This window comes from Jaculus jaculus, chromosome 9 (genome assembly GCF_020740685.1).
Source record: "Jaculus jaculus isolate mJacJac1 chromosome 9, mJacJac1.mat.Y.cur, whole genome shotgun sequence".
NCBI classification, from domain to species: Eukaryota; Metazoa; Chordata; class Mammalia; order Rodentia; family Dipodidae; genus Jaculus; species Jaculus jaculus.
Genome location: NC_059110.1, coordinates 133,934,566 through 133,962,314, shown reverse-complemented (window position 1 = coordinate 133,962,314; position 27,749 = coordinate 133,934,566). Strand labels below are relative to the sequence as shown.

The window sequence follows — 27,749 nt, the reverse complement described above, 5'->3', positions numbered from 1 at the left end:
CCCATTGCAAGAAACCATGCTACTCCATGACTTCATCCTGGGTAGCTTCAGGGAGAAATCTGCCCGGCTGAATGGCCAGACCCCAGCTGGGCCAGTGCCAGGCATGCACTGTGTTACTGCAAGACACCAGGCAGCTTGCTGTGAGCTGTCCAAATGGGAGGGAATCTATTTAACTAATTGTGATAAATTCCTTTCAGGGAAGCTGTCCTGGCTATGTTTTGTCACCTGTGCAGTCCTATCCCACAGCATTTGAGGTTCAAGGCCATCTCCCAGCCAGCCCTGGGCTCTGGAGCTGGCAGGGCCAGTATGAGACTCTTAGAGAAGCTGATGTAGGCACAAAATGATTAAATGGATACCCTCAGGTCCCACAATCGATTAGTGACAGATCCAGGACTCAGGGTCAGCCAGGTCATGTGCTTCTGGCCCAGAGCCTTTCCAACATATGAATAACAAGGAATGAATCTGATCCTTGTACCATTATTCAGGGCTAGAGAGATGTCTCAGTGGTTAAAGCTTGCAATCCCTAATGACTTGGGTTCTATTCCCCAGTGCCCACGTGAAGCCGTGTGCACAAAGTGGTACGTGTGTCTGGCGTTCATTTACGGTAACAGGAGATCCCTGTGCACCCATACTCATGATGCCTCAAATAATAAATAATAATAATAATAATAGGCAAAAAAGATACCAGTATTCAGATCAGACCAGTGCTTAATGGGAAGACAGCACACAAAAGTCCAAGCGACAGCCAAGGTGTCTGTCCCACACAGGGAATGACCTGGACACTGAGCTGCCTGGACAAAGTGCTGTGACCAGCTCTCTGCCCAGGGTGGAACGTGGCCTGCTGTGTTCGGTGGCTCCCTGATAAAACAGACAGGACAGCCAGAAGAAGAACTAGATGCTCTGTCTGTCCCCTACAGCCCTGCAGCTGTTTCCTTAGGGTCTATCAGTAGAGTGTCTACGCAGATGAAGGGATGGGAGGAAGTGGCCGAATCTCAGCCAGCCTGTGGCCTATGGCTTCAGACCAGGACCCTCAGCCCAAAGCAAGCGGCTTGTGAACACCCCTGCGGGGCCCCAGAATCTCAGCTACCTCTCCATGAGCACCGAACCCTGGGTCAGGCAGGCTGTTTGCGTGCAGTGTCTAGTTCCCAGGCAGCCCAGTTGGAGCACCTTATCCTACTTCACAAATGTGAAAACCAGAGCTCAGAGAGGCCAAAACACTACCAGATTCATTCAATCCATTCTTTATTTAAAAAAAAAAAAAAAAAGATGCAACAGTGGGCACAGACCCCCTACTTGGCACGGAGTCGACTCGAGAGCTCTCATATGTGAAGGGTTTGGATTACATGACCTCCACAGATATGGTATCTTTTTTTGTTGTTGTTTATTTTTATTTATTTGATAGTGACAGAGAGAAAAAGAGGCAGATAGGGAGAAAAGAGAGAAAGGGTGCGCCAGGGCCTCCAGCCTCTGCAAACAAACTCCAGACGCGTGCGCCCTCTTGTGCATCTGGCTAACGTGGGACCTGGGGAACCGAGCCTCGAACCGGGGTCCTTGGGCTTCACAGGCAAGCGCTTAACCGCTAAGCCATCTCTCCAGCCCAGATATGGTATCTTGAGGCTATGTCTGAGCTACGCTTCACAGCACTGAAGATTGAAACCAGGGCATGGCAAGTGCTCTACCATCAAGCCACCTTCCTGATTCTTCATAGGAAGTCAGTATTGGTGCCAGGGCTGGAGGTGGAGGGCAGATCTGCAGGCCAAAGACCAGTGGAGTATCTCCCGCCCTGCTTAGCAGATCTCCTGCCCCATGTGGGGCCAGGACAGACCCACAGAGTCTATATAAGTGATCGTCTCCACACTGGGGCCGCTGACGAGGCTTGGACCCCTGCTAGGGTTGTGGCAAGACCCATAGAAGGGTCTCCTAGAGGCAGAAAGCTGGGCCCATTCAGCTGCTAACTCAGTGTGCCCATTGGTGAAACGGGCAGGCAGGACAAATGGCCCTCCTGGCCTGGCCAGTGCTAGTCCCCCAAGACTCTGCACTCCCACAGTCCCTCTCAGAACCACCAGTTATGTCTCACTCATGCCAGTGCTACAGAGGTTCCACTGGACATAATGGTCACCAGAGAAGGTGGCCACGGTGGTCTTCAAACAGTCCTCCTGCCTCCACGTGCCACCCTGTAGCTGTGAGTATTTTTAGCCACTAACTTTTCTCCTATCCTTTTTAAAAAGCAGGGTTCGAGAGGGGCTGGAGGAGAGGCTTACCAGTTAAGGTGCTTGCCTGCCAAGCCAAAGGACCTTGGTTCGATTCCCCAGGACCCACATAAGCCAGATGCACCAGATGGCACATGCATCTGAAGTTTGTTTGCAGTGGCTGGAAGCCCTGGCATGCCCATTTTTCCCTCTCTCTCAAATAAATAAATTAATTTAAAAAAAAAGCAGGGTTGAAGAGATGGCTTAGTGGTTAAGGTGCTTGCTTTGGAAGCCTAAGGACCCAGGTTTGATTCCCCAGTACTCACGTAAGCACATCTACCTGGAGTTCATTTGCAGTGGCTAGAAGCCCTGGCATACCCATTCTCTCCTCTTTCTGAATGAATGGATGGATGGATAGATAGATAGATAGATAGATAGAGATATATGTTATATCTCTGCCTCTCTCTCAAATATTTTTTTTAAAAAGCAGTAAATGAGGGCTGGGGAAATAGCTTAGCAGTTAAGCCATTTGCCTGCAAAGCCTAAGGACCCTGGTTCCATTCCCCAGGACCCACATAAGCCAGATGCACAAGGGGGCGCACGCATCTGGAGTTCATTTGCAGTGGCTGGAGGCCCTGGCACACCCATTCTCTCTCAAATAAATAACTAAATGTTTAAAGCAGTGAATGAGACGCTTTCTTTACAGTGACTCCTGTGCCACAACTCTGACGTCATTTACCTCACTTCCTGTTAGTGCTGTACTCAAAGGAACACTCCTGTGCTCTGGCGAACCTGAGCCTCATGGAAGCTCAGTGAGGTCCCCATTCCACCACCACCGCAGAAGGTGGTACAAGGCTGGCAGCTGGCAAGAGAGGTGCTAGAGCTCACCTCCATCCTCTTCCCCCATCCTGCTTTATCCTGACACCAAGGAAGCTCATGCCTCCAAATCTTTCTGGATGCTTCCTGCCCAGATGGGACCTGAGCTCCACCCACCAAGGGACTTCTACAGGGGCTGGGAAGGCTGTCACCTCTCAGCCAGAGCCACTCCCTGTGGACATGGTGTCAGATACCTTGCCTGGCCCACACAGCACAGATACCCATCACCAGTTTCCGTGTGCCCCAGCTCGCTGGTGACTGGAAGGAACAGACACACAGTGAAGCAGCTCGTCCCAAACATGGCCCCTGGCCGGCCATGAGCCAGCAGGCCCGGGCTCTCCACGTAGTCAAGCACTGTCCCCAGAGCACCTAGCAGAAGCTCAGGGGAAGGGAACAGACAGGTCTGTTGAAGAATACCTTGTCTGGGTCACATGACTGGCTAATAGGAGAAAATAGCCTAGGACTGGGCCAAACTGAAAAGCCCACCATCACACCTCCACACAATAAACTTCTTCCCAGAGGAGAGAAGACAGAGAAGGGCCACACTTGGTTTCAGAAACCTAACAGAACCACACTGCATCTAGATTGACCTGCCCTGGGGTTCTACAGACCAGGGCACAGTGCCTCCCACACAAGCCACCTCTGGGAAGCTTGGGAGCAAAATCCACCCACCTTTGATCCTGTGATTACTCACCACAGTTACTCTGAACTTGAACCCTTCCTCCTCCCCATCACTGTCCATAACTGGGTGAGAGTGCTCCCCCACCTCACCCAAGCTTCAGATCTGCCAGGACGCGGCTGATCCAGCGCCTCCCCCACCCACCTCCAGAACTTGGGAACATGTATGCTGTGCAAAAGGTCAGGTCCATGCAGAGTAACTCGCGGCCCGAGGTAGGAAAGACTTTCCCCGCCCAGGATAGGATGTCAGGCATTTTAAACCTAGTCCCATTGCACAGTGAGGAAACTGAGGCCCAGGGAAGGGAAGGGAGAAACTGGGGGTACACGTGGGAGCAGACCTGCACCTTAACAATAGCCACTGGCCATGCACGAATCTGATCTGGCTCATTAGCGAATTTGCGTAAGAGTTTTAATCAATTGCTCGTGGCTTACGCGCGCGTGCTTGCTTATTGTGTGAGCTTTGTGTCATCTAACCAAGGCGCTGCCCCAAATCATTCCCACCCAAGCGTGGGGAATCGAGGCTTCCTATTTTGGCCAGTGGAATTTGCGTATCTTGGATGTGTCGGAGGCAGAAGGGAGGGGGCTAGCAGAGGGTAAGGGCGCCCCCCCCCCCGCGCCCCGCGCCCTACCTGGCGCCCTACTTGCAGGTGTGCACGTCGTAGATGCGGACGCACTCCTGGCAGCTCACGTAGCAGCACCAGTGGAAGATGCAGTGGCACTTCTCCCTCCGCTTCTCCGTCCGCGTGTTGTGGCCGCGGCCACAGCAGAGCAGATCGCAGCCATCAATGCCGTGGGAGGTGACATTGCAAGTCCGGTCCCTGGTGCCAAAGGAGCCCGTCTCTGGGTTGGGCTCACAGAAGTTAGGAGAGTTCTCGTAGTAGACCAGGTCTCTCTCGGTGGGCGGCTTGAAGAGTGCGTACTTGGCCCGCAGCGTCTCCACCCAGCCCCGGGACTCGCGGTGCTTCTCCACCACCATCTCTGAGGCGCTGTCATACTTGTCTTTGAGGAAGTCGCCAATGGCCCGGAAGTCAGGCTGGGCCCACCAGCAGGTCTTCACCTCGCAGCTGCCTGACAGCCCGTGGCATTTGCACTTGAGGTGCATGTGGTCCAGGATGGTCTGGGGAAAGAAGAGAGCAGTTGGCTCCAGACTGACCCTTCTGGGGTACCTTTCCTTCCGCCTCACGCCCGCCCCCTTCCCTACTCCTATTTTGTGCCGGGAAAAGAATGGACAGGAGCTAGTGTCCTCGATCAGTTACTCACACCCCAAACATGGGCAGATATCACATTCATCTCTCAAAATGAGTCGTTGGCTGTAGGGACTGTTATACCCATTTCACAGATAGGAACGATGAGGCTGGGAGCTAAGTGACTCACCTGAGGTCCTACAGCAGCTACAGGAAGTATGGAAGGGTCAGATTCAAAAGCAGCCTCCCTATGACATTTTATGGTCCTACATGCGCCCAGCCAATTAACGGGCATAGGATGCGCTGCCCATCTGGTGCCCACTCACTGGTGGCCACACTTTCATACAAGCTCATTCCCCAGAGCCTGGAACCGCCCTTAAGAGGCTGGATGCTCCGCGTGTCTCCGGAAGAGGCAGACAGGGTGGGATAGGGACCCCCAAGGTTGAGGCAAGGGCTGGGGGTGAGCTCACCGTGCGTCCTGCCTCGTTGTTGTGTTTGTTCATGGCCGAGCGCGCATCCGGCCTGTTCTCGCGAGCATCCGCAAACTCCCTGGACACCAGCACCCCGAAGTCTGCGTCCTCGCTGCAGCCGCCCCACTTCCAGCCTTCGCCAGGTGGCCCCTTATGGTGCGAGTCGCAGCCACAGATGGTGGAGGTGCCCTCGGCGCAGGAGCGCGTGACCGCAAAGGCCACGCCAGCCGAGGCGATGGCGTGCACGAAGGCCGACTCACGGGTGGCTGAGGGGAGGCCACGGGGAAACGACACTCAGGCTGGACACTCGGCCCCGCTTCCGCCTTGCTAGCTGTGTGTGGGGTGGGGTTGGGGGGACCGGAGAAGCGCTCAAGGGCTCACCAGCCCCAAAAGACGCGCGAGGAACCAGGGTCCTCTCCACTCCTCTCTAGCTGGTTCAGATCCTGCTGCAGGCCAGAGTGAGACCAGCAGCGGGAGGAACGACTGACAAAGGAATGACTGAGGCAGCCAAGCTCCGTCCAGGCCCTTGGTCCCTTGCCAGGCGCCCTCCCAAAATCCAGAGACCCAGCTCAGTCCTAATGTTTCCATTCTCCAGGGGGCCTGAGGTCTGCCCTGCCAATCTGCACCCTAAACCTACTGAGACACGCTGCTCCACATGGATGGGCAGATTTCCTTCTCAGCTTTGTAAAAGGGGTACACCTTCTCCCCGCCAATGTTCCTCCATCCGGGTTCCCCTGTGCTAAAGCCGGACCCAAGGACAGTGTCCAGGGTCTGGTGAAGGAGAAAGGGAGGTTCTCAGCGGTGTCCCCCAAACCTCATTATAAGAGCCACCCCCGAATGCTGGGTGTGTATGCACAGACGCTGGGGCTCTGGTCGATTAATTTCTTTGAACCTCACGTTGCACACAGGAGCACTGCGGACTGCGGGCGGGGAGGTAGGTAAACAGACCCAACCGAGGAGCATCCCAGGGCCCGGACGGCGACACTGCGTGGATGGACAGACCCAGAGCAGGCCTAGGAGTCTGGGGCTTTCTTTCCCAGGCCATGTTGGGGACTGGGGGAGCTTGCAGCTCCGCAGACCGGGAGGCCCTCCTAAGCTACGGCTGCTCTCCGGGGTCCCAACGCCCTCGTGCGCCCCCTGCACCGCGGGGACCCGTCCCACTTTCTGCTCGGGTTGGGGAAGGAGTGCGCGGCGGGAGCTCGCGCCCTGGGGCCGGCGCGCTGCAGAAGCCGGTGCAGCCCGGGGCTCGCTGCGGGTGGGGACCCCGGCCTCCGTCCCCCGGATGGCCCAGGGGAGGACGCCCCCTCGCTTCCGGCGGTCCTCGGGCCGCGCTAGGTTCCCAGCGCCGGGGCGGCGGGGGCGGGGTGGGGATTAGCCTGGGAGCGGCGCTGACAGCCCCGCTGTGCCGGTCCCCGTCCGGCGGGGCCCGCTGGGCCGCTCAATCCGCCTTTGTTCGCGCGGTGTCACAGCGCATTACCCGCATAATGCGGCCGCCGGGCTCGGGCCGCCGGGCCGGGCCGCCACCGCGTAGCAACGGGCGGGCTCCCGCGGCCGGGCCGCGCCCCCAGCCCCGGCGCCAGGCCGCGCGGTCCCCGCAGGCGGCGTTCCCCGCCCCCGCGCCGCGCCCGGCGGCCAGAGGGCGTGTGAATGGCGCGGCGGGGGACCGCGGCCCCGGCTCCGGGCCGCCTGCGCCCCGCCGTCGCGGCCTCCAGCCAGCCTTCCGGCCCGGCCCGGCCTCGGACCCCGCGCCCCGCTCGGGACCGCGCCCCCGGGCTCTCCGGGCTCCGCGTGCGCGCGCGAGGTCTCCACGAGGCCGCCCACGCAGCCCGGCGCGGGTTCGAGTCCCGTCGCCCTCCCCGACACTCCGCCCCACCGCTCCCACCTAGTTCTCAAAGTGTGTTCGACCCCCCCCACACCCCCTGCAGGGCCGCGACATCAATTACCCCGTGGCAATGGGACGAAGGCATGCGGCAGAACCCACAGGGGTCTTTCAAAACCCAAGGCGAGCGGGCAATAGGCTCACGGGTCTCACCGGAGACCGATCGGAAATCGAGTCTTGCTTTTTGGGGGGTGGGGGTGGGGGGAGGCGTCGGGACGCCGGGCCATTTGACGTAAGTGCAACCTGGTCGGAGATGGGGCGCCGGAAGGCGCTGCGACCCGACTGGCCGACGAGGTCAGGTTTGAGGAAAAAAAAAGCAAGCCGCCGCCACTGGGCCCCAATTAGAGGCCAAACCTTTTATGTAAACAAGGAATAATTAGCTTTGGTAATAGAAGCGTAAACAGAATCATCATCCATTGATTTGCTAATTGCCCTCCTGTCCCCATGACAATAGCCAGCGTTTTCCCTGTGGGTCCTTACAGACCCTTTGCACTCCAGGCCCAGGTAAAGTGGGATTGCACTCCAAAACGGGGGGGGGGGGGGGCTAGCCAGCTCTCCCCTCAAACCTCCCGCGCCCACGCTCCGACTGTTTTTCGGATTCCTTTTCTTCCTCGCTATGAATGCAGCTCCTATCAATTCCCTCTTCGAAAGGGAGGGAGGCCGGGCTCCACAATGCGAAACAAAACTTCGGTGGGGCCAGGCCAGCGGGGGCCATACAGGTTCCAGAAGAGGTTCCCACTCTCAGGCCAGAACCCACCAACCCCAAAGCCCCCTTCCTGGAAGCGGTTCATTGCTTCAGTCATCCCTTCCTCCCCAAAATACTGGGAATCTCATCCTCTTGAGGCACAGTTAGCTGGTCAGACTCCCAAACTGCAAGGTTAGCTGAAAAGGTACCCAGAGGCCAAAGGGCTCACCGAGAGTTCTTGAGCAAGTCCGGGTTGGGGCGTGGGGACCAACAAAACATCTCAGGAGACCCTGGGTGGGGAGCATGGGAGGCGGCCAGCACCAGACGGTTTCCCCGGGACTGCCAACGGCCCTCCCTCTCCCCAAGCAGTGCTTGCCTCGCGCTGAGCCGAGCGCGGGGAGATGTCACACTTGTCCACATCAAAGCCGAGGCCCCGCTGGGCCAGCCGGGAAGGAAGGCCCAGGGCTCCTCGATGCCGGTCCTCAAATCTCAGGACCCTGCAGTGCCTCGGGGCTGCTCAGCCCCCAGCAGTTCTGGAAACAGCGTGGTCCATCCAGAGATGGACTTGACCCTCTGTTCATGGGTATCACTGGTCACCATCGGCTCTACCGTCTCCCCGGGGGCATATTGCACTCAGAACCACCTGAGGTGGAAGGAAGGGCCCTTCCTCCAACCCCAGCCTCCCAGCCACCTCACCGCAGGGCCCAGGAAGTACCTTTGTCCAGGACAGGCCCAAAGATGGCCAGGCTGTCATCTATGGTGGTGCAGTTCCAGCGGCGGCCCCGGAACTGGTGCTGGCACTCCTGGATGCCCAGCTTCACGCCCTCGGCCACGCTGGGCATGATCTCGATGTAATTTCGGCAGAAGCGGAGCTGCTTGGGGACGAGGCCCGGGATGGAGCCGCAGAGCAGGGGCTGCGAGCCCAGAGAGGAGTACTGCGGGCCCAGGGCCAGGGACCTGTGGGCAGACAACAGGATGGCACCGTGGACACAGCCCTCGACCCAGCCCGGGGGCTCCTTCATACGGAAGGGAGGCCTGACCCTGGGTACGGAGAAGCCTACCATCCTCGTGTGGCCCCCTCAGGAGCAATGTCCCACAAAGGGCTCTGGTGCAGACAGTGCCCGTCTGACATGGGCACATCCAGCTTGCGGGAAGAGAGGTGGCCGAGCAGCAGGGCCCTGTCATGGGGACCTCGGGAGTAGACAGTGTCATGAAAAGGAACCTTGGACTGTAAATGTGGAATTAGGGGGTCCAGTTTCTCTAGTGGGCATTGCAGAGCTCCAGCTGAGCAACCTCAGGACTCTGGGATTTGGAGGTCACATGAAAACTTCCAGCTTTTCATGAGAAGGACCTGAGCCTAAAGGATGAAAGCAGCAGGGTCTGCTGTGACCTCAGCTCCAACTAGGAAGAGGGAAAAATAACAACAACAACAAAAACCAGAGACATCGGTCACAGAGAGTTTGCCTGTGCACTCACATGTGCACACAACACACACACACACCCTCAGCCTCTCTCCCCCAGGATGCTACAAACTTGATCAAGAGTCTGTCCCTGTCTCCCTAGGAAGTTAATGGTAACAAGTGCTCTGTCCACCATTTTCACAGTTTCATAGGATTTTCTAGAGTGCCACTTCTCTCACCAAAGACCTGAGCTCTGCTTTGTTTCAGCCAAGTTCAGTTCAGGGGCAGAAGGGGAAGACCTCAGCCCTCACTTCCCCTACCCGATACCCTGACTTTAGTCGACACACTCCATTCTTCTACCCCTCATTCTTCAACTAAGACTCTATCAAAAACTTTTTGGAGCCGGGCGTGGTGGTGCACGCCTTTAATCCCAGCACTCGGGAGGCAGAGGTAGGAGGATCGCCGAGAGTTCGAGGCCACCCTGAGACTACATAGTGAATTCCAGGTCAGCCTGAGCCAGAGTGAGACCCTAACTCGAAAAACCAAAAAAAAAAAAAAAAACTTTTTGGGGTTTTAGTCTTGTGGAACAGACGTGGGGAGAGAGGTCACAGGATAAATACACTAGGAAACCAAATGCTTGAGTCTTTGCTTCTGCACTTCCTTCCCCAGGTCAGGAACAGCAGAAATAACATTGTGGGGGAAACTAGCTAAGAAATGACCAGTGGGTCTCAGTGGGCTTCACGATCTACTGTGATCAGCCTTGTGGTAAGAAGCAGGGAGACCTAGAAAAGGATGCACCGAGTGCCCACTTCTTATCCCTTTGTGCCCTACACCAACCAAGACCAACACACCAACTGGCACTGACGTAGGCTGAGTTCCAGAATACTGAGGCCTTGAGGAGAGGATCAATGGTAACACCCCCCCCCTCAAGGGTGGTTCAGAGCACCCAGAAGCTTTCTGGACAAGACACCTGGGTGAGTCAAACACTTGCCGTTTATGGACTCTACCTTATGCCCAGAACTTTGGGCACAACAGACTTGATCGCTTCACAAGGATGGAGAACATCCCTGGCCCTAATGGGGAACCTGGAGTTTGTTTCCAGAGTGAACTAGCTTGCCCCACACTATGTGGGGCCAGGTATGCGACAGAACAGAGCCACCACCCTGGCAAGGTTCCTGCACCCTCAAATGCCCCAGCCTTGGCCAATTCAGAGAACCAAGAGACACTGCCTGAGGCAGATAGAGGGCACAGTGCCCACAGCCTTGTGCCACTGCTGTGCCCACCTATTAGGAGAAACGGCCCGCAGTTTCCCCACTTGTTTATTTTGGGAAAAGTGATTGGGGAAGCAGATCTGGGGTGTAGGGAGGTATGCCAGGCTCTGCCCGCCCTCTTCAGGGCCTCAGGCATGCCAGGTAACTTATCTACCACTGAACTCTCTCCAGCTCAAGTTCTGAGGTCTTCTGGAAAAAAAACAAGGGAAACCAGGAGGTTATGGTGGCACAGGCCTAAGGAAGAGTTCCAGAGCTCTCTCCTTACTGCCATCTGTCAGGGCTCGGGAACCGCCTTCTGAGGGGACCACTGGGCTGGAGAGAGGGAAATACCACCTCCCCAGCCTCTACCTAACATCACCCAAAGCCCCTCCCTCACAGGGCAGTCTCTGCGCTCTTTGAATAAAGTCCTCTCTCTGGCCCTCTCTGTCTCTCTTGGACCCTCTTGCTCTGTCTCTCCCTTATCTATTTCCCTCACTCTCTCTGCTCCCTCCTTTTCTATTTCTGTCTCTTCCTCTTGCCCTCTCTCTTCCCCATCTCTTGCTCTCACCTGTTACAATGTAGCCTTAAACTCAACAAAATAAAAACATTTGTCTCCTTGCCTCAATGGTGATCACAAAGTCTCACAGCCTGTAATCCCAGCACCTGGGAGATGGAGACAGGAGGATAAAGAGTTCAAGGAAGAAGCCGGGTGTGGTGGCGCACGCCTGTAATCCCAGCACTTGGGAGGCAGAGGTGGGAGGATCACCGTGAGTTCGGGGCGACCCTGAGACTACATAGTGAATTCCAGGTCATCCTGGGCTACAGTGAGGCCCTACCTCAACAAACCAAACAACAAATAACAACAAAAAGAGTTCAAGGAAGAAAACAGAACAAAGAAAAAGGCAGAAAGAGGGCTGGAGAGATGGCTTAGTGGTTAAGGTGCTTGCCCGCAAAGCCAAAGGACCCAGCTTCGATTCCCCAGGACCCATTTAAGCCAGTTGCACAAGGTGCATCTCATGCATCTGGAGTTGGTTTGCAGTGGCTAGAGGCCCTGGCGTGCCTATTCTCTATCTTCTCTCTCTCTCTCTCTCTCTGCCTCTTTCTCTCTCAAATAAATTACAGATAACTTATAAATTATAAATGACTATACATATCCCCCATCTCATGGACATTGCCTGACTGGGAGGTGAGATGGCTCAGGCCTGGACTGTCTGCACACTGACTCTTGGGCCTGGACCTTGAGTCTACTTCCGTAGGCGACAGCAGTGAGCCCCGAGTCCAAACACACCCGCTGCCTTTGGCCGTTGATGGAGCCCTGCAGTTCGTCCTCACCTGCCCTGCCCTGTGTATAGTAACCAAGTAGGTCAAAATAATAAAACACCTGTCGTTTAATTACATACCTGACATGAGCGGGGCACAATTTGTCTGTTACCTTATTTAATCCTCACACCCAGTCTGGGAACTAGGAACTTCATGATCACCCCGGTCATCTCATTTCACATGAGGAAACTGAGTCACCTGCCTGGATCTGCAGGACTGCAAACCATCAGAGGTGAGCTTTCCTGCTGGTTCAGATTTCTCTCTCTCTCTCTTTCTCCCTCCCTCCTTCGCACACTCTCCTGAACACTGAACCCCAGGCCGCAGGCTAGACCAACGCTCTATGACTAAGCCATTTCCCCAGAACGCTCCCCTCCCCCGCACGCCCATCCTCACGCTCTTGGCTGGCAAGGCGGTGCTGCCCTGTCAGCTGAGCCCCGGCCCGGCTGTCACTAGAAAGGGACACCAGCAAGGGGGAAGTATAGATGACTTGTCGCGGCACCATCCGACAATTTGTCACCCTAACTTGCTTCTCCTCTTCCCTCCTAACCTGCTGGCTCCCGACTGTCCATCAGCGGCACACCCAGGAGCCACGGCCGCGGTTCTACGTGATTTCCTAAACTTCTCAGCTTCAGTTTCCTCATCTGTGAGGTGGAGCTCACGGGAGGACTCACAATGCCCGACACTTCAGAAGTCCCCAGAAATAGTGGGGGGCACTGGAGGCATCACATACCTAGCACTTTGCCTCTACCTGGTCACCAGCCACAGTGGCCTCCAGGTTTCCCCAACTTGGCAGAACACATCAGAACTTTCAAACTACTTTCCATGGGGGCAGAGCCAGGGCCCCTGTCTGGCAGCCCCTCACCAGCTGAGCAATGCTGTCTGTGACAGGCTGACTGTGCAGTCTAACCAAAGAGCAACCGCACATCACAGGGGCATTTCCGGGACATCCTGTGGCGATCAGCCAGGGCCTGGGGGTGGAGCTCAGAGCCGCAGGTGTGAGAGGCGCACGCGGCTGTGGCTGTGGGTTCCATTCTGCAAGACAGCTGCCCTCCCAGTCATGCCCTGCCAGCCTTTCCCTGAGCCCCTGCCCACGCAGTCATGGCCAGCGCTGCCATTATGGACACACAGTGTAACCCACCTCTTGTCCCCATTTATGGAAGAGGGCATTCTCCTGGGGGAGGTAATATGAGGGGAGGGAAGGGCTTGTTCCCTTTATACCCAGGGTGACTGGCTTTGATTAGATTTAGCTTGAGGCCAACCACAGTGACTTCACACCCCCATACCTTTGCACATGCCTCTCCATGGCCCACAGCCCAGGCACACATTTCTCTTGTCCTTCCCCCATGGCGTCTATTCTAAAGATTTCTGTGGGTTCCCAGTCAGAAGTCATCTCTGCCTGCCTGAGGACTCCCACACCTTGTTCATGCCCTGTGCAAAGGTGAAGGTCTTCACCTATTGCCCATCCTCCTCCAGCACGGTTTGCCTGCCACACCCGGAAGGTCCTTGTCAAGGCAAGGAAGCAAGGGGCCTCCTCCAAAGGGCCGCGCTGCTGCGCCCACTCCGCAGCCTCCAGGCAGCCGGAGGTTCCGCCCGCACACAGAACAAGACTCCTCGGTTCCGCCAAGGGCGTTTCTCGGGTCAGGATCGAAGATGATCGCCAGGTTCCCAAGGGAGGCAGGAGCACGTCTCGCACTGGCAGCTGGTGAGGGGGCAGTGAGGAGGGCCTGCCAGGCCTGTCCAGCTGAGCCGGGGCTATTTATATCCAGCCCCTACCTACCCCTGCCTTGCCCGGCCCGAAGTGTTCCCTTTGCGGACAGCGCATTCTCCACCCCAACTGGAGTCCAGGACTGACTAAGACAGCCAGGTGACTGGGCCACAGATGTCAACAAGCCACAGGGCTGCTGGTGGGGACCTGGGTGCTAATCCTGAAAGGTGAAATGCTCTTCTCTAATTAGGCCAGGGTCTCATCAGGCTCCCTCTCTGTTGCTTGTCACTACTGGGACATATGTGACCAAGAGGGCTGAGGGTGGGTGCTCACGGTGAGAAGGTCACATACGTCAAAGCGTTCAGTGCTGAGCATCCATCCTAGGGCCTTGACCATGCGAGGAAGGCACTGTACTGCCAAAAGCTCCGTGCCCAGCTCTTGGGTTTCTGAGACAGGCTCTCACTAGTATAACCCACTTCAATCCCCCTGATTCTAGGGTTACAGCTGTGTGCCCCACACCTGGCTCAGACACAGTTTTAAAGGGGTTAATTCACATTTGTCATTTACACATATAGGGCTAATGCTCAGGAGAAAATGGGCAAGATATAAAGCAATTTTACAAAAAAAAAAAAGACTCATTAATCATTTTCTGAGTCGGACATAGAAGTTTTAACCAGAGGATTCAGGGCGGCCCAGATGTTGAATTGACTTGCACACACAATGTTGAGACACCAAAGTGTCCCCATGAGCAGTCCTCCCTGGCTGATGTGGCATACTGAGGACCACAAACTGCCGTCCCTTGGCATGCCTGAGCCGTGCGAGGCCATGTGTTACAGGCTCAGCAGTCACGTGACCTCCTCTCCACTCACATCTGTCACTTTGTTTGTTTGTTTGGCTTTTAAGCTTAAAACATCACAAAACAGCATCTTAGAGATTAGGGAGGCCTCAGGAGTCACCTACTTCAGGGAGTGTTGTTTACTAAGTATTTTTCCCAAGTGGATCCATACACAGCCATCCTCTTCTCTCTGGACATAAGGCATACCAAAGCAGAGCCTGTTCCTCAAAACGCTAGGCACAGAGGCTGGAGAGATGGGTCAGTGACTAAAGGTACTTGCTTGCCAATCCTGTCTGCCTGGGTTCGATTCCCCATACCCACGTAAAGCCAGATCCACAAAGTGCTGCGTGTGCATCTGGAGTTCATTTGCAGAAGCAGGGGGCCCTGGCACCCTCATTCTCCTTTCTCTCTCTCCTGCTAATAAATAAATAAAAATATTTTTAAAGCCGGGCGTGGTGGCACACGCCTTTAATCACAGCACTCAGGAGGCAGAAGTAGGAGGATCACTGTGAGATCACCCTGAGAATGCAAAGTGAATGAATTCTAGGTCAGTCTGGGGTAGAGTGAGACTCTACCTCAAAAAACCAAAAAATAAAAATAAAAACCAGGCACAAATGACTGACTGTAGTGACACACACCTTTAACCCCAGAATTTGGGAGGCAGAGGTAGGAGGATAACTGTGAGTTTGAGGCCAGCCTGGGACTACATAGTGAATTCTAGGTCAGCCTACGCTAGAGTGAGACCCTACCTTGAAAACAAGAACAAAAATAAAAATATAGGCACAGAATTACCATAGAATACAGCAATCCCACCTCTGGGTCAACAGGAGGTAAAAGAAACGTGGTATGTGTAGACAATGGAATAGTATTTATTCACAAAAGCCGTGATAATGTTATGCTTAAGCAGAATCAGCCAGACACAGAGGGACACATCTGGAAGCCAGGCTTGGTGGTGCCCGCCTCTAATCCCAGCATCCAGGATGTGGATTGATGTGAGTTCGAGGCCAGCCTGAGACTACAGAGTGAGTTCTGGGTCAGCCTGGGCTAGAGTGAGACTCTACCTCAAAAAAGAAAAGAAAAGGAAAAGACACACAGTATGAAAACATGAAATAGCTAGAGCAAGTACATTTATGGAGACAAGTAGGTTAGAGGTCACCAGTGGCTGGGAAAACTCTATATTCCAGGTGGAGTACAGAATTTTTGTGTAAGACGAGGAAGAAGTTCTAGAACTAGTGACGATGGATATGCATGATGTTGGGACGGACTTGAAGCACTGAGTTGTACAGTTAAATGGCTAAAAGAGCAAGGAGAGTGTCTTCCGAGACCCTCGCCTCAGCACCCGCCTAGGGCTCCTCTGCAGGAAGCCTTTGGCGAGCTACTGGTCTGATCTAATCCCACGGAGCGTGTTCCTCATTGTCCTGGGTCACTCAGCCGGCTGGGGGAAGCACAGGAGCGGCCACCTTGTTCCTCATTGTCACCAGGCTCTTCTCCCTGCACCGCTGTGCTTTTCTCGTGGCAGATGTCCCCCTCCTGTGAGACTGAGGCCTTTAAACAGGGGAATGTTGAGGGGACTGACGCTGGAAACTTCTCTAAGGCTGGGCACAGAATGGATGAAACACTCTAGAACCACAGCCCAGGGAAAGGCTACAGGGCTCCTTTTCTCCTGCCTCATCCCAGGGTTAACTCCATTGCCAAGCATTGCCCTGTCACGGTCTTCTTGGGATGATGGGGCCCTAGTCCGCCCCTTCCTCACAGACCATGACCATGGTGCTGTCCCCAAAGAGAGGGAAACCCCATGAAATAATTCTTCTTGTGCCAGGAGGGAGAGGAGGAAAAGGTGTCGCCCTTAGAGTCCCTGGTCTGAAGTGACCACAGTTTTCCCATAAACCCCCAAGGGGGCCCAGTGACAGGTGTTCCACCTACTGCTGGCTCCTGGGCAGTGGCCCAACCTGTTCCTGATTCAGAGGCACTCCACCCCAGCCTGGGCAACATGGATACTTCCAGAAGTGGGAGGAAAAGTAGAGCCACTGCCTTTTCACTTAAGCCAGTCAAAGTTAGTGGGTATCATAAGGGAAGCCCACAGAACTCAAAGGCTCACATGTTGGGGGCTGGAGAAGGTTCTGGACCTAGTGGGCCGGAATACACTGACCTCCTGGAGCTTCCAGGGAACTCAGGGACAGACGCTGGGCTGAACCTTACATGCGCAGTCATGGGTCCTAGTCATTGACAGAAAGCTTGTGCCAAAGCAAGATAACTCACATCTCAAGATTTACCAGCTACCACCTTTCCTGATCCGCACCTGGGCCCAGTATGAGGGCTAGACATCTATTCCCTTCCTAATATATAAACCCTTCCCAAATACCAGTGCCGAGCCAAGGTAAGGGACTGTCACAGTGTTGTCTCGTGGACCCCGGAGGACCCCAAGATGCCACTTATCACAGAAGTGGAGGATGCCTCCGAACCCCTTGGCCAGTTGTCATGGGTTGGTTTACCCCACAGGCAGGGAAGAACATCTGCACTTCCAGCTGCAGCAGGGGCAAGGGCAGTTTGGCTCACCTGCAGTGGCAGAAAGGAAGAGGGAAAAGCCTCCTGCCGGGTTCCCAGTGTGACTGAGCCCCGGCCATCATGCTGGGCCCCCTTAGGGACAGCACACATGCGTGGCAAGTGGAGGGGCCCGGGCTCAGCGAGTGGGTTCAAGCGTTTTCTGGGTAAACACATTCATTCAGCACCCGCTCACTCCACACACACGTACTGAGTGACGCCTCTGAACCTGGCGCATCTCCAGGTGCTAGGAATGTGGAGATGAATGAGGCCCCAGCGAGGAGCACCCAGGCCAGAGGGCATCTGTCACCAACAGACCAACACAAGCCTGCTTCAAGCACTGACCAGGCCGGGCACCATGGGTGCTGCACGTGAACCTGAGCTGGTCACTGGGCACTTGTTATTGATGACCCCGTCAACCCAATGCCATAATGGAGACAGAGATCACTGACTCTCGGGCGGATCCCCACCACTGTGATCGGGAGCAGCTGCAGAGCTGGGGAAAGAACTTGGGGTTCCCGTAGGATCCAAAGCTGCCGAACAGCCTCAGATCAGGAGGCCAGGAAAGGAACAGCAGCTGCTCCGTCCGAGTTAAACCACTTCATCTTCCAGTAGAAACTGCTGGAAAGAGGCCCTGAGTGTTGGGCTTTGTTCCTGAAACCTGGCAGTGCTTGAAGCTTCCCGAGCTGGACTTCGGGACTATTGATGTTAGTCACATGCCAGATAGGAGAAGAGTGTCACTACAGGTCTAGGGGACAGCAGCTGGGAAGCTGCGCTGGCAGATGGAGATAAGACCTGCCAATCCATTGCCGCTGCCACCGGCCTGGGTGAGCGGGCTAGGTTAACAGGGATGAACAGAGGGAAGGCCGTGGATAGGGACAGGGAAAGACAGGAAGGCACAAAGGAAGGGTCTGAACCAGGATGACCAAGATGATGGCATATGCCAAGACCAGGAGCAGAGGGGAAGGAAGCTGGGGTGCTGGTGACACCCGAAAATCCAGACATTGAGGAGGTATAGAACTGGGGCCCACGAGCAAGACAGAGGCTAGGCATTCACATTGGGACCTTTGTCTGGGAGGTTCACTTCAATGCCTGAACTCCCCTAGGAGGGACCCAGGTGCACGCATGGCAGTGAGCCTCACGGTAGAGCGGCGGATCCCACCCAGCAAGGCCAGGAGGCAGGAGCCTGACCCATTTCACAGGCCTGAGCCTCACACTAGGAAGCTGGAAACTTAGGCTGGGAGGTGAGGAGAATGCTCCAGAAACCTGTGGGGCCAGAGGTTACCACCCTGGCTTCTACTTTCTTTTCCCCACTGAGGCACACAGCCAGCGTGACTGGGCAGTCACCATACCATCTGTCCCTCTGCCATGTCCCTTTTCTACTTTGTCTTTGCAGCCCAAACTGTCACCTCAACCATGTTGTCCTGTGAGGACCCCTTCCCATACACGTGGTCGGATTCACACACACACACACACACGCACGCACGCACACACACACACACACACACACATGCACGCACGCACACACACCCACTCTCCAGCCTGACACTTCTCTACTCACTGAGCACAGCACAGGCAACTGTCCCCTGTGGCCTGGAGAGCGGGTTCTGGGTCTGGTCCTCAGGCCGGGTGGACTGAACTCTGGGCCTTCGGGCTTTGGTCAGGCCTCCCTGGGCCTGTCACCCTGTTGTGTCAACAACATCGCCGTGAGCACGGCAGGAGCAGACCGGGGCTAGGGGGAGCCTCAGGGTGAAGCTGAAGGAAGGAACGTGTCCCGGGTCAGCAGTCCACACCACAGGCAAAACCCACAGGTTTGAAGGAAAGGAAACCCAGGTAAAAAGCTGCTCCCAGAGTGGAGAGATGACTCAGCGGCCAAAGGTGCTTGCTTGCAAAGCCTGCCGACCAGGTTTGATTTCCCAGTGCTCCCACAAAACCAGACACCCAAAGTGGCGCACGCATCTGGAGCTTGTGTGCAGCGGCAGGAGGCTCCTTCCCCCTCCCCTCCCCTTACAAATAAATCATTTGCAAAGTTGCTCCTCCTGTAGGGGAACACCCCTGAGGAAGGCCAAGCCAGGATGGTCTCCATCCTCTCTCTCTGATCTCTCCTTCAAGAATGCAAGCAAAGCAAGCCAGGTATGGTAGCGCACGCCTTTAATCCCAGCACTTGGGAGGCCGAGGTAGGAGGATCACTGTGAGTTCAAGGCTACCCTAAGAAGACAGAGTGAATTCCAGGTCAGCCTGAGCTGGAGTGAGACCCTGCCTAGAAAAGAGACACACACAGAGAGAAAATGGTGTGCCAGGGCCTCTTGCTGTTGCAAACCAACTCCAGATACATGCACCACTTTGTGTACCTGGCTTTACAATGGGTCCTGGGGAACTGAACCCAGGCTGCCAGGCTGTGCAAGCAAGCATCATTAACTGCCCAGCCCTCTCCCCAGCCCCCCACAAAGAACTGTAAGGAGCTCCTTGGAGCCCTTACAGTGTGGAGCCCTCCAAAGAAGCACCACATGAGCCAGGGGTCCTGAAGAGGCTCAGATGGGGGCATCCAGTAGGAAGAAGAATCCAGTTAAAGGGTCTTTCATGAGGCCTTGTCGAAGGGAGGTGGTGGCAGGCAATTCTTCAGGAAGCCATGTGGGCCCTTTCTCTGGGGAGCAACGGGAGGGAGGGGGAGAGCCCTGCTTGGCTGGAATGCAAAGCTTCTATCTTCTGCAGCAGCTCTGGGCCTGGCCTGTGACCTGATCTGATAAGATGTGACAAGGCTGCCTGAAAAATGTTGGAACCTGTGAAATACTTAAACCTGCCCCTCGCGCCACCCCCCAACCCTGTGGTGTGAGCATGAAGGGCCCCATCCATTTCACAAGAAGTGGGGTTTCTCAGAGAGGAGAAAGGAAGAGGGGACAGATAGACGGTTCCTCTTGGCTAAACTGGGGACAGGAAGAAGAAGTCCAGAGAGGTAGAGTGAGGAGGAGGAGGAAGGAAGGGAAAGAGATGGAGGATGGGTTCCTACAGCCCTTGCTTGGTTCTTCTCCAGAAAGATTCAGCAGGAGGATGCTGAGCACAGGGTGTCTGGAGACGGTTGAGGGGAAAAGAGGAGCCTCCGACCTCAGACCCTTGATGGCGTCGCCCTACAAGATGTTAAGATCACAGTTGGACAGGTGTTTTAAGGAACTTGGCTCCCAAGAAGTCAGGCCAAGAAATAGGTCACAAGTGGTTTGTGGGTGAGCCCCCCATGAGCAGTGGAGCCCTCACCTTCAGAAGCTGTTTCTCATCCCAGCCCTCCCACATGCCTGGTCAGATTCCATTTCACAGACAAGGTGATCAAGGACCAAATGCTTAGTTGGGGGTCACAATACCTCTGTCTAACATAACAATGTCCTCCAAATGAGCCCAGTCTTTCCTAGTGGAGAGATGCTGGGCATTCCAAAAGCCACAGTGGTATCACCAGGGTGATATCAAAAAGGTCACAATACCTCTGTCTAACATAACAATGCCCTCCAAATGAGCCCAGCCTTTCCTAGTGTAGAGATGCTGGGCATACCAAAAGCCACAGTGGTATCACCAGATACAAGGTTAATAGACAACAAATGCCTCTTGAATAGAAGTTTCTACCTGAGAAGTGCTCCTTCTTGGTCCATGGCTGGTTAGAGATAGAGGGTGGAACAGAAAAGGTCCTAGAAGACCACTGGAAGCTTCTGCAAATGATCACATGAGCCATCAAATATCAAAGATGGGTGGGACCTTAGATATCATATAGTCCTGTTTCTTCAGGAAACTGAGGCCTAGAAAAATGAAGTTACTTGTTCAGTGTCCTTCACTACTTCAAGACAGTGCAGGGAGGGTGGTCCACTCCTGAACTTCAGAAAGAGTTCGGTTTCCCTCATACCACACAGATCCTTCTAGAAGCGTCCCAAACCTGCAGTCAGAATAATGGGACTCCATTCAGCACCACATGTTTGGCACCTCATGTGTATAGGACATGGTCCCCACTCTATTCAGGAGACACATCCTGCGGGTAACCACCATTGGAGGTGAGTGTGCGATGTGTCCTTTGGGAGCGCTGGGGGGAGATAGTGTGAGGAAGAGATTTCAAAGGTGACCTGTGCCCTGGCCTTGGAAGCGCAGTTCTGCTTGGCCATCTCTTTCTCTGTGACTTCTGCCTTTTGTTTCTTTGCCACTTACTCTGCCAATCCCAACACTAAACTTCCCTTAAGCTGCATTTAGCTCCTCTGAATCTTACACCCCTCTGGGTCCAAGTCACAGAGGGCAGGGTTTAGACGCCCACTTTGCAGACATGGAAGTGGGAGCTTTGGTAGAGTACCATTGTTTGTTCTGAGAGACCAAGACTGCCAGTTCCCAGGCCAAGACTTTTCTGGATCCTCCAGCTTCTCCTTCAAGCCAAAGACAAAGGCAGTCCACACACCCATCTTTTTCATTTTGTTAAAATTCCCTCTGGGCTGGAGAGATGGCTTAGTGGTTAAGGCACTTGCCTGCAAAGCCAAGGACCTCGGTTCGATCCCCCAGAACCCACATGATCCACACGCACAAGGTGCACATGCATCTGGAGTTCATTTGCAGTGGCTGGAGGCCCTAATGTGCCCATTCTCTCTCTCTCAAATAAATAAATAAAAATTTTTTTTTTAAAGTTTTTTTTTTTTTAATATTTTTTGTTCATATTTTATTTATTTATTTGAGAGTGACAGACACAGGGAGAAAGACAGATAGAGGGAGAGAGAGAATGGGCGCGCCAGGGCTTCCAGCCACTGCAAACGAACTCCAGACGCGTGCGCCCCCTTGTGCATCTGGCTAACGTGGGACCTGGGGCACCGAGCCTCGAACCGGGGTCCTTAGGCTTCACAGGCAAGCACTTAACCGCTAAGCCATCTCTCCAGCCCAATAAAAAAATTTTTAAGAATTCCCTTTTGATGTCTCCAACTTAAACTGTTCTTTTCCTCTGGTCATTTCCCAGGAGTGAGTTTGAACACCCTCTATTGAGCTGTCCATGGAATATGTTTCTACACTAAAAGTGAGGCTTTAATTTTTTTTTATTTAGGGCTGGAGAGATTTCTTAGTGGGTAAGGCACTTGCCTGCAATGCCAATGAACCCAGGTTCAATTCCCCAGTACCCACATAAGCCAGATGCACAAGTTCATATACAGTGGCTGGAGGCCCTGGCATGCCGATTCTCTCTCTACTCAAATAAAAATAAATTTAATTTTTTTTAAGAGAGAGGCCACCAGCCTGCTTGTTTGTGTCTCCATTCAAGGAACATTTACACAGGGTTGGGCCCTGCGCTGAATGCTGGAAGCACAAAGAAGCATGTGGGCACATTTGTGGACTTGAGAACACCTAGGAGAAGGTGGTCCCCTTCTACTCCTGCAAGGGCCCGGCGGCCGCCCTCCCGGCCTCACATTCCGAAAGCAGCGACCAGGAGCCGGAGCCTGGAGGACTCTCCTCCTTCCATGCTTCCACAGCTGTACCCCCAACATGATCCTGTTTGGAGGATCAAGGACACTCATGCCCAGATGACTGCTAGGGTCAAGGAGGCAGGCACCATACTAGGCCAGACTACTGGGGGTGGCATTGCTAAACCCAGATACAAGGGCTCCAACACCAACCTGCTGGATCAGCCCGCCTGGGGAGGGTCCCAGGAAACCCCATTAAACACCCGCAGAAGTGGGATAACAAGATGGTAGGAGACGGCGCAACAAAAGGTTCCCAACCTTCTCTATCGTTGGCCTAAGCAGTAACTCCTTTTTTATTTTATCTTAATTTACTTATTTGACAGAGAAAGCGGGAGAGAGGGAGAGAATGAGTGTGCAGGGCCTCGAGCAGCCACTGCAAACAAACTCCAGGCGTGTGGCCCCCCCCGTGCATCTGGCTGATGTGGGTCCTGGGGACTCGAACTTGAGTTCTTTGGCTTTGCAGGCAAATGCCTTAACTGCTAAGCCATCCCTCCAGCTCAAGAAGTAACTCTTAATGTCAGGGAATGAGAGACAGATGGACAAGCTGAATGATAATAAGCAACCAGACACTCCAAGAAGGGGGCATGTTCTGAAAGACTGCAGGCCTGAGCTGTTCAAACAGCCAGTGTCATCTAGGAGTGCTGAGCACAGGGTGATGTTTTTGATTAAAACAGAGGTGAGGGGGCTGGAGAGATGGCTTAGGGGTTAAGGTGCATGCCTGTGAAACCTAAGGACCTAGGTTTGATTCTCCAGGTCCCACGTAAGCCAGATACACATGGTGGCACATGCATCTGGAGTTCCTTTGCACTGGCTAGAGGCCCTGGCATGCCCATTCTCTCCCTCTCCCTACCTCTAATAAATAAATAAAAATAAATTTAAAAAAACGGAGGTGAAAGACACAATGAAATAATTAGAACCAGGGTTGAAAGCGTCTGGGGAGAGGGCTTAGCTGTTAAGGTGCTTGCCTGTGAAGTCTAAGGACCCAGACTTGAGTCTCCAGTACTCATGGGAGCCAGATACACAACTGACACACGCATCTGGAATTTGTTTGCAGTGGCTGGAGGGCCTGATGCACCCATTCTCTCTCTCTCTTTCTTTTCTTGCAAATAAATAAGTGTGTGTGTGTGTGTGTGTGTATGTATTTAAGGAGGAGAGGAGACACTGGTAAAATGCTAAAAAAAAAAAAAAAGTTGTGCTTGGAAGTGTGTAAATGCTTGTTGCTGGTCCTCTCCTCTCCCCTGCCCTGCTTTTATGAGGTAGGGTCTCACTCTAGCACAGGCTGACTGACCTGGAACTCACTCTGTAGTCCCAGGCTGGCCTGAAACTCATGGTGATCCTCCTACCTCAGCCTCCAGAGTGCTAGGATTAAAGGCGAGTACCAGCACACCTGGCTCTTTCTGTTTTTCTGATTAACTTTTTCCTACTTCCATCATAGTGATTAAACCTAGGACTTCATAGCATGTTAGGCTAGTGCCATACCACTGAGCTACATCCCAGCCCAGATTAACAATGCTTATAAAACTCTGAAGGGTAGCAGAAACGCCAACCAAATGGGCAGGGGATGTGGCTCAACTGGCAAAGTGCTTGCCTAACATGCTCGCAGTACAAAGCCCTGGGTTCAGTCCCCAGCTCGGTATAAATCAACAAGGCAGTGGTAACACACAACTGTAATCCCCGGATTTAGGAAGGCAAAAAGATCAAGAGTTCAAGGTCATTCTTGGCTACCTAGGAAATTCAAGACCAGCCGGGCTTAGGGACTCACAAAAAGAAAGGGGGGGGTAAGAGAAATAGGAAGGAAGGAAAAAAGGAAAGAAGGCAGGGAGGGAGGGAGGAAGAGAGGAAGGAAGAAGACAGAAAGAGAGGAAGGAAGAAGAGAGAGGAAGGAAGAGAGAAATAGAGGAAGGAGGGAAGGAAGGGAGAGAGAGAAAGAGGAAGGCAGGCAGCCAGGCAGGCAGAGAAAGAAAGTCCAAGTTGTAGGCACTTGTGGATGGAGCCCAGGGCGGTGACGGCGGTGCCCGGGCCGGTGGGGGACCCCGCCAGGCCGGGCCCAGGAATCCGGCACCGGCGGGGCGGGGCGGGGCCGCGGCAGGTGCGCGTGAGCCGCAGCCGGCGGCGGGTGGGGGTGGGGGATGGAGATGGGGTGCGGGGGTGGGGGTGCGGTGGGGGTGGGGGTGCGGTGAGGGGATGGGGGTGCGGTGGGGGCGGGCGCCGCGCCACACCCGGCGCTCAGGGCAACGTTCCCTGCCCGCCTTTCAAGGCGGGTATTTCCCGCGCACTCCCCGGAGGTCGTCCCGCGCCCCGCGCCCCCCGCGCCGAGGACGCGCAGGTGAGGGCAGCGCGCGGCACCTGGACTTCCCCCGCCCTCCGCGGGCGGCGGCGGCGAGTTCAAAGCGCCGGCGCCCCTCCCCGGAGCCCCTCCCCGGAGCCCCTCCCCGGAGCGAGCCCCGACACCTTCCCGCGCGCCCCGCCCCCAGCCCGGGTCCCGCGGCCGGCTCCTCCGCGCAGCCCCGGCCTTTCTCTTTCCCCGGGGCCGGGGGCGCCCGCGCCTCTCCCGAGCCCGCGCTTGCCGCCGGCCGCCGAGGACACGCGGAACGTCCCCGAGTCCCGCGTGGCCGGCTCTCGGCGCGGCCGTGTCCCAAGATCGGAGCCTGCCCCGCGCACCCCGCCTCCGCAGCGAGGGTTTCGGGGACGTGGGTGTCCCGCGCGCGCTCCCCCCACTCCGCGGGGCGGCCCGGGCGGAGAGGCGCTGCCCTGCGTGCAGACAGAGCTCGGACCCCCCACCCTTCCCACACCCTGCTCGATGCCATCGCATCTTCTCCAGGTGCCCAGGGTCGGCCTCCCCTTCTTTCTCAGGCCCTGGTGGTGTCTTCCAGCTCGCTCTCTCTCTTGGTTTCTCAACAACCTCCATCTTGACAGCCACAGCAGCCAAACTGTGGTTTTTTTTTTTCTTTCTTTCTTTTTTTTTTTTTTTTTTTTTGATCAGCAACTCGTGAGTGGAAAGTGTTTGGGCATGTCCCTCATCTACATAGGCCAGGTATAAATGCAGGCGCCTCTGTGCTCCCCATTTTAAGTGGGTTATTGACCACGCTAACATCCACTGGGAAAGGTCACAGTGAAAAATAGTTTCAAAAGAAACTCCAAGGCATGACCCAGCTACCTCCCCCTGGCCCAGGCCACGCCCCTCCTGCCCTGTCTTTTCTTGTCCTTATTTTCCTTTCTGTTTTTCTCGCCCAGATTTCTGAGCCTTGCACTTGGGATGTACAAGCCTCTGGGGGCAGAAACTCTCAGATGGGTAGGAAGCTGGGAAACACTTCTGGAATTCAAGGTCTCAAACCCTGCCGTCTACCAGGTTCCATTTCTTTCTGGGTTCTTTCCACAGCCCAGGACCGAAATGATCTGCTCTGCTTCCGGTCTGCCCACTTCCTCTTCCGGTGCCCAACAGCCCAGAGAGCCCGCCAGGCCAGCTGGTGCCACAGTGAGTCTCTGTCCATACAGGCTTTATTCACACTGATTACAAAAGTGGGCAGACATATCTTCTAAGGAAGCTCGCTTTGTACAGAAAAGATTCTCTTGTCATCTCTCTTCTCTTCCTCCCTCTCTCTCAAGTGCATACAAACGTTTCAGTCAAAAATTCGGGGCTGGAGAGATGGCTTAGTGGCTAAGGGGCTTGCCTATAAAGCCTGAGGACCGAGGTTGGATTCCCCAGTGCCCACATAGGCCAGATGGTGGCACCTTGTGTCTGTGAAAGATTCTTAGGTTCCATCCTCAATACTGAAATACATACATACATACGTGTGTGTGTGTGTGTGTGTGTGTGTGTGTGTGTGTGTGTGTATGTGAGAGAGAGAGAGAGAGAGATGGCTCAGTGACGTAGGTGCTTGCTGGTGTTCATTTGCAGTAGCAAGAGGCCCTGGCTTGCCCATACTCACTCTCTCTTAAATAAATACATAAGTAAATAAATAAAATTCTAATTACAGGGCTGGAAATATGGCTTAGCAGTTAAGGCACTTGCCTGAGAAGCCTAAGGACACAAGTTTGACTTCCCAGGATCCACGTAAGCCAAATGCACAAGGTGATACATGCACTCAGGTGGCACAAATTCTTTTGCTTGCTCGCTGTCAGAAAAATTCTAATTATAGATTTTAAAAAATATTTCTATTATCCATTTTATTTATTTTTATTTATTTGCAAACAGAAAGAGAAGGGGCATGCCAGGACTATCTGGCTGTATGTGAGCACTGGGAATTGAACCCAAGCCTTTAGGCTTTGCAAGCAAGCACCTAAGTCATTGAGCCATCACACACACACACACACACACACACACACACACGTATGTATGTATGTATGTATTTCAGTATTGAGGATGGAACCTAAGAATCTTTCACATGCTAGGCAAGTGCTCTACGGATGAGCTGTAATCTCTAACCCTTTTTCTATCATTAAAAATAAAAACGTTTTAGATTTTTATTTTGGGACAGGATCATGATTAAGTTCCCAGAGGCCTTGAACTTGAAATTCTCCTGCCTCAGCCTTCCAGGTACCTGGGATTACAGCGTGCACCTTGTAGCATGGCCGTGTTGCAGATTTTTCTATGTCAAGGGGATGAGACCAGCCAGTGAAGGCCCCTTCAGGACCTACTCTGACCCAAGAGCAGGCCTGAGTGGCCACAGACAGGAGGAGCCCACAAAACAGGGGGAGATGAGGTAATGGGGGCCACTTTATGGAGTCAGAGCTATAAACGAAATAAAGGGGAATGCTTTTACAGGTGCATACTCAGTGGTGAATAAGATAATATGGGGTGTATTTATTCAGGGAGACAGTAGTTATTAAGGCCATGAGGAAATAATTTCATGAACTCTGGTGTAAGTAATGCTATGAGGGAGAACCTATTTTCCAGGACACTCAGGATGGCTGTTATTATTTGTAATAATGGATAGCATTTATTGAGCCGACTTGGTGCCAGGTACTATGTAAAGCACTTTACTCTGAATATATCCTTTAATTTGCCAAAGAACCCAGTGACGTTATTATCCCCGTTTGACAGGTGATGACATGGGTTAGAGAGGCTAGGTGACATGTCTGGGGTCAAAGAACTGGGAGACGGTGGTGCTGAGGTTGCTGATACAGCAACAAGGGGAGATCGTCACTGGGACCAAGTCTTTGCCGAGCGTGTCAGGGGAGGGCTGAGGCGCTCATGCCCGTCCTGCTGTGAGGCTACACACTGGACTCACGGCCCCATGAACCCCAATGCTGGGGCTCCTGACCACTGAACTTC

The 27,749-nt window shown here is 54.3% G+C and overlaps 1 protein-coding gene across 1 annotated transcript in view; it reads right to left on the bottom strand.

Annotated features, from left to right (window-relative positions):
• The window catches only part of Wnt3 (Wnt family member 3), a 51,577-nt gene that overhangs the window by 1,864 nt on the left and 21,964 nt on the right, over window positions 1-27,749 (bottom strand). Inside the window, exons 2-4 of the mRNA XM_004655112.2 lie at window positions 8,677-8,918; window positions 5,398-5,663; window positions 4,373-4,860 (exon numbers count right to left, since the gene is read on the bottom strand). Of these exons, the coding sequence (XP_004655169.1) occupies window positions 4,381-4,860; window positions 5,398-5,663; window positions 8,677-8,918 (988 nt within the window). The 3' untranslated portion in view covers window positions 4,373-4,380. The remainder of the gene's footprint in view (window positions 1-4,372; window positions 4,861-5,397; window positions 5,664-8,676; window positions 8,919-27,749) is intronic.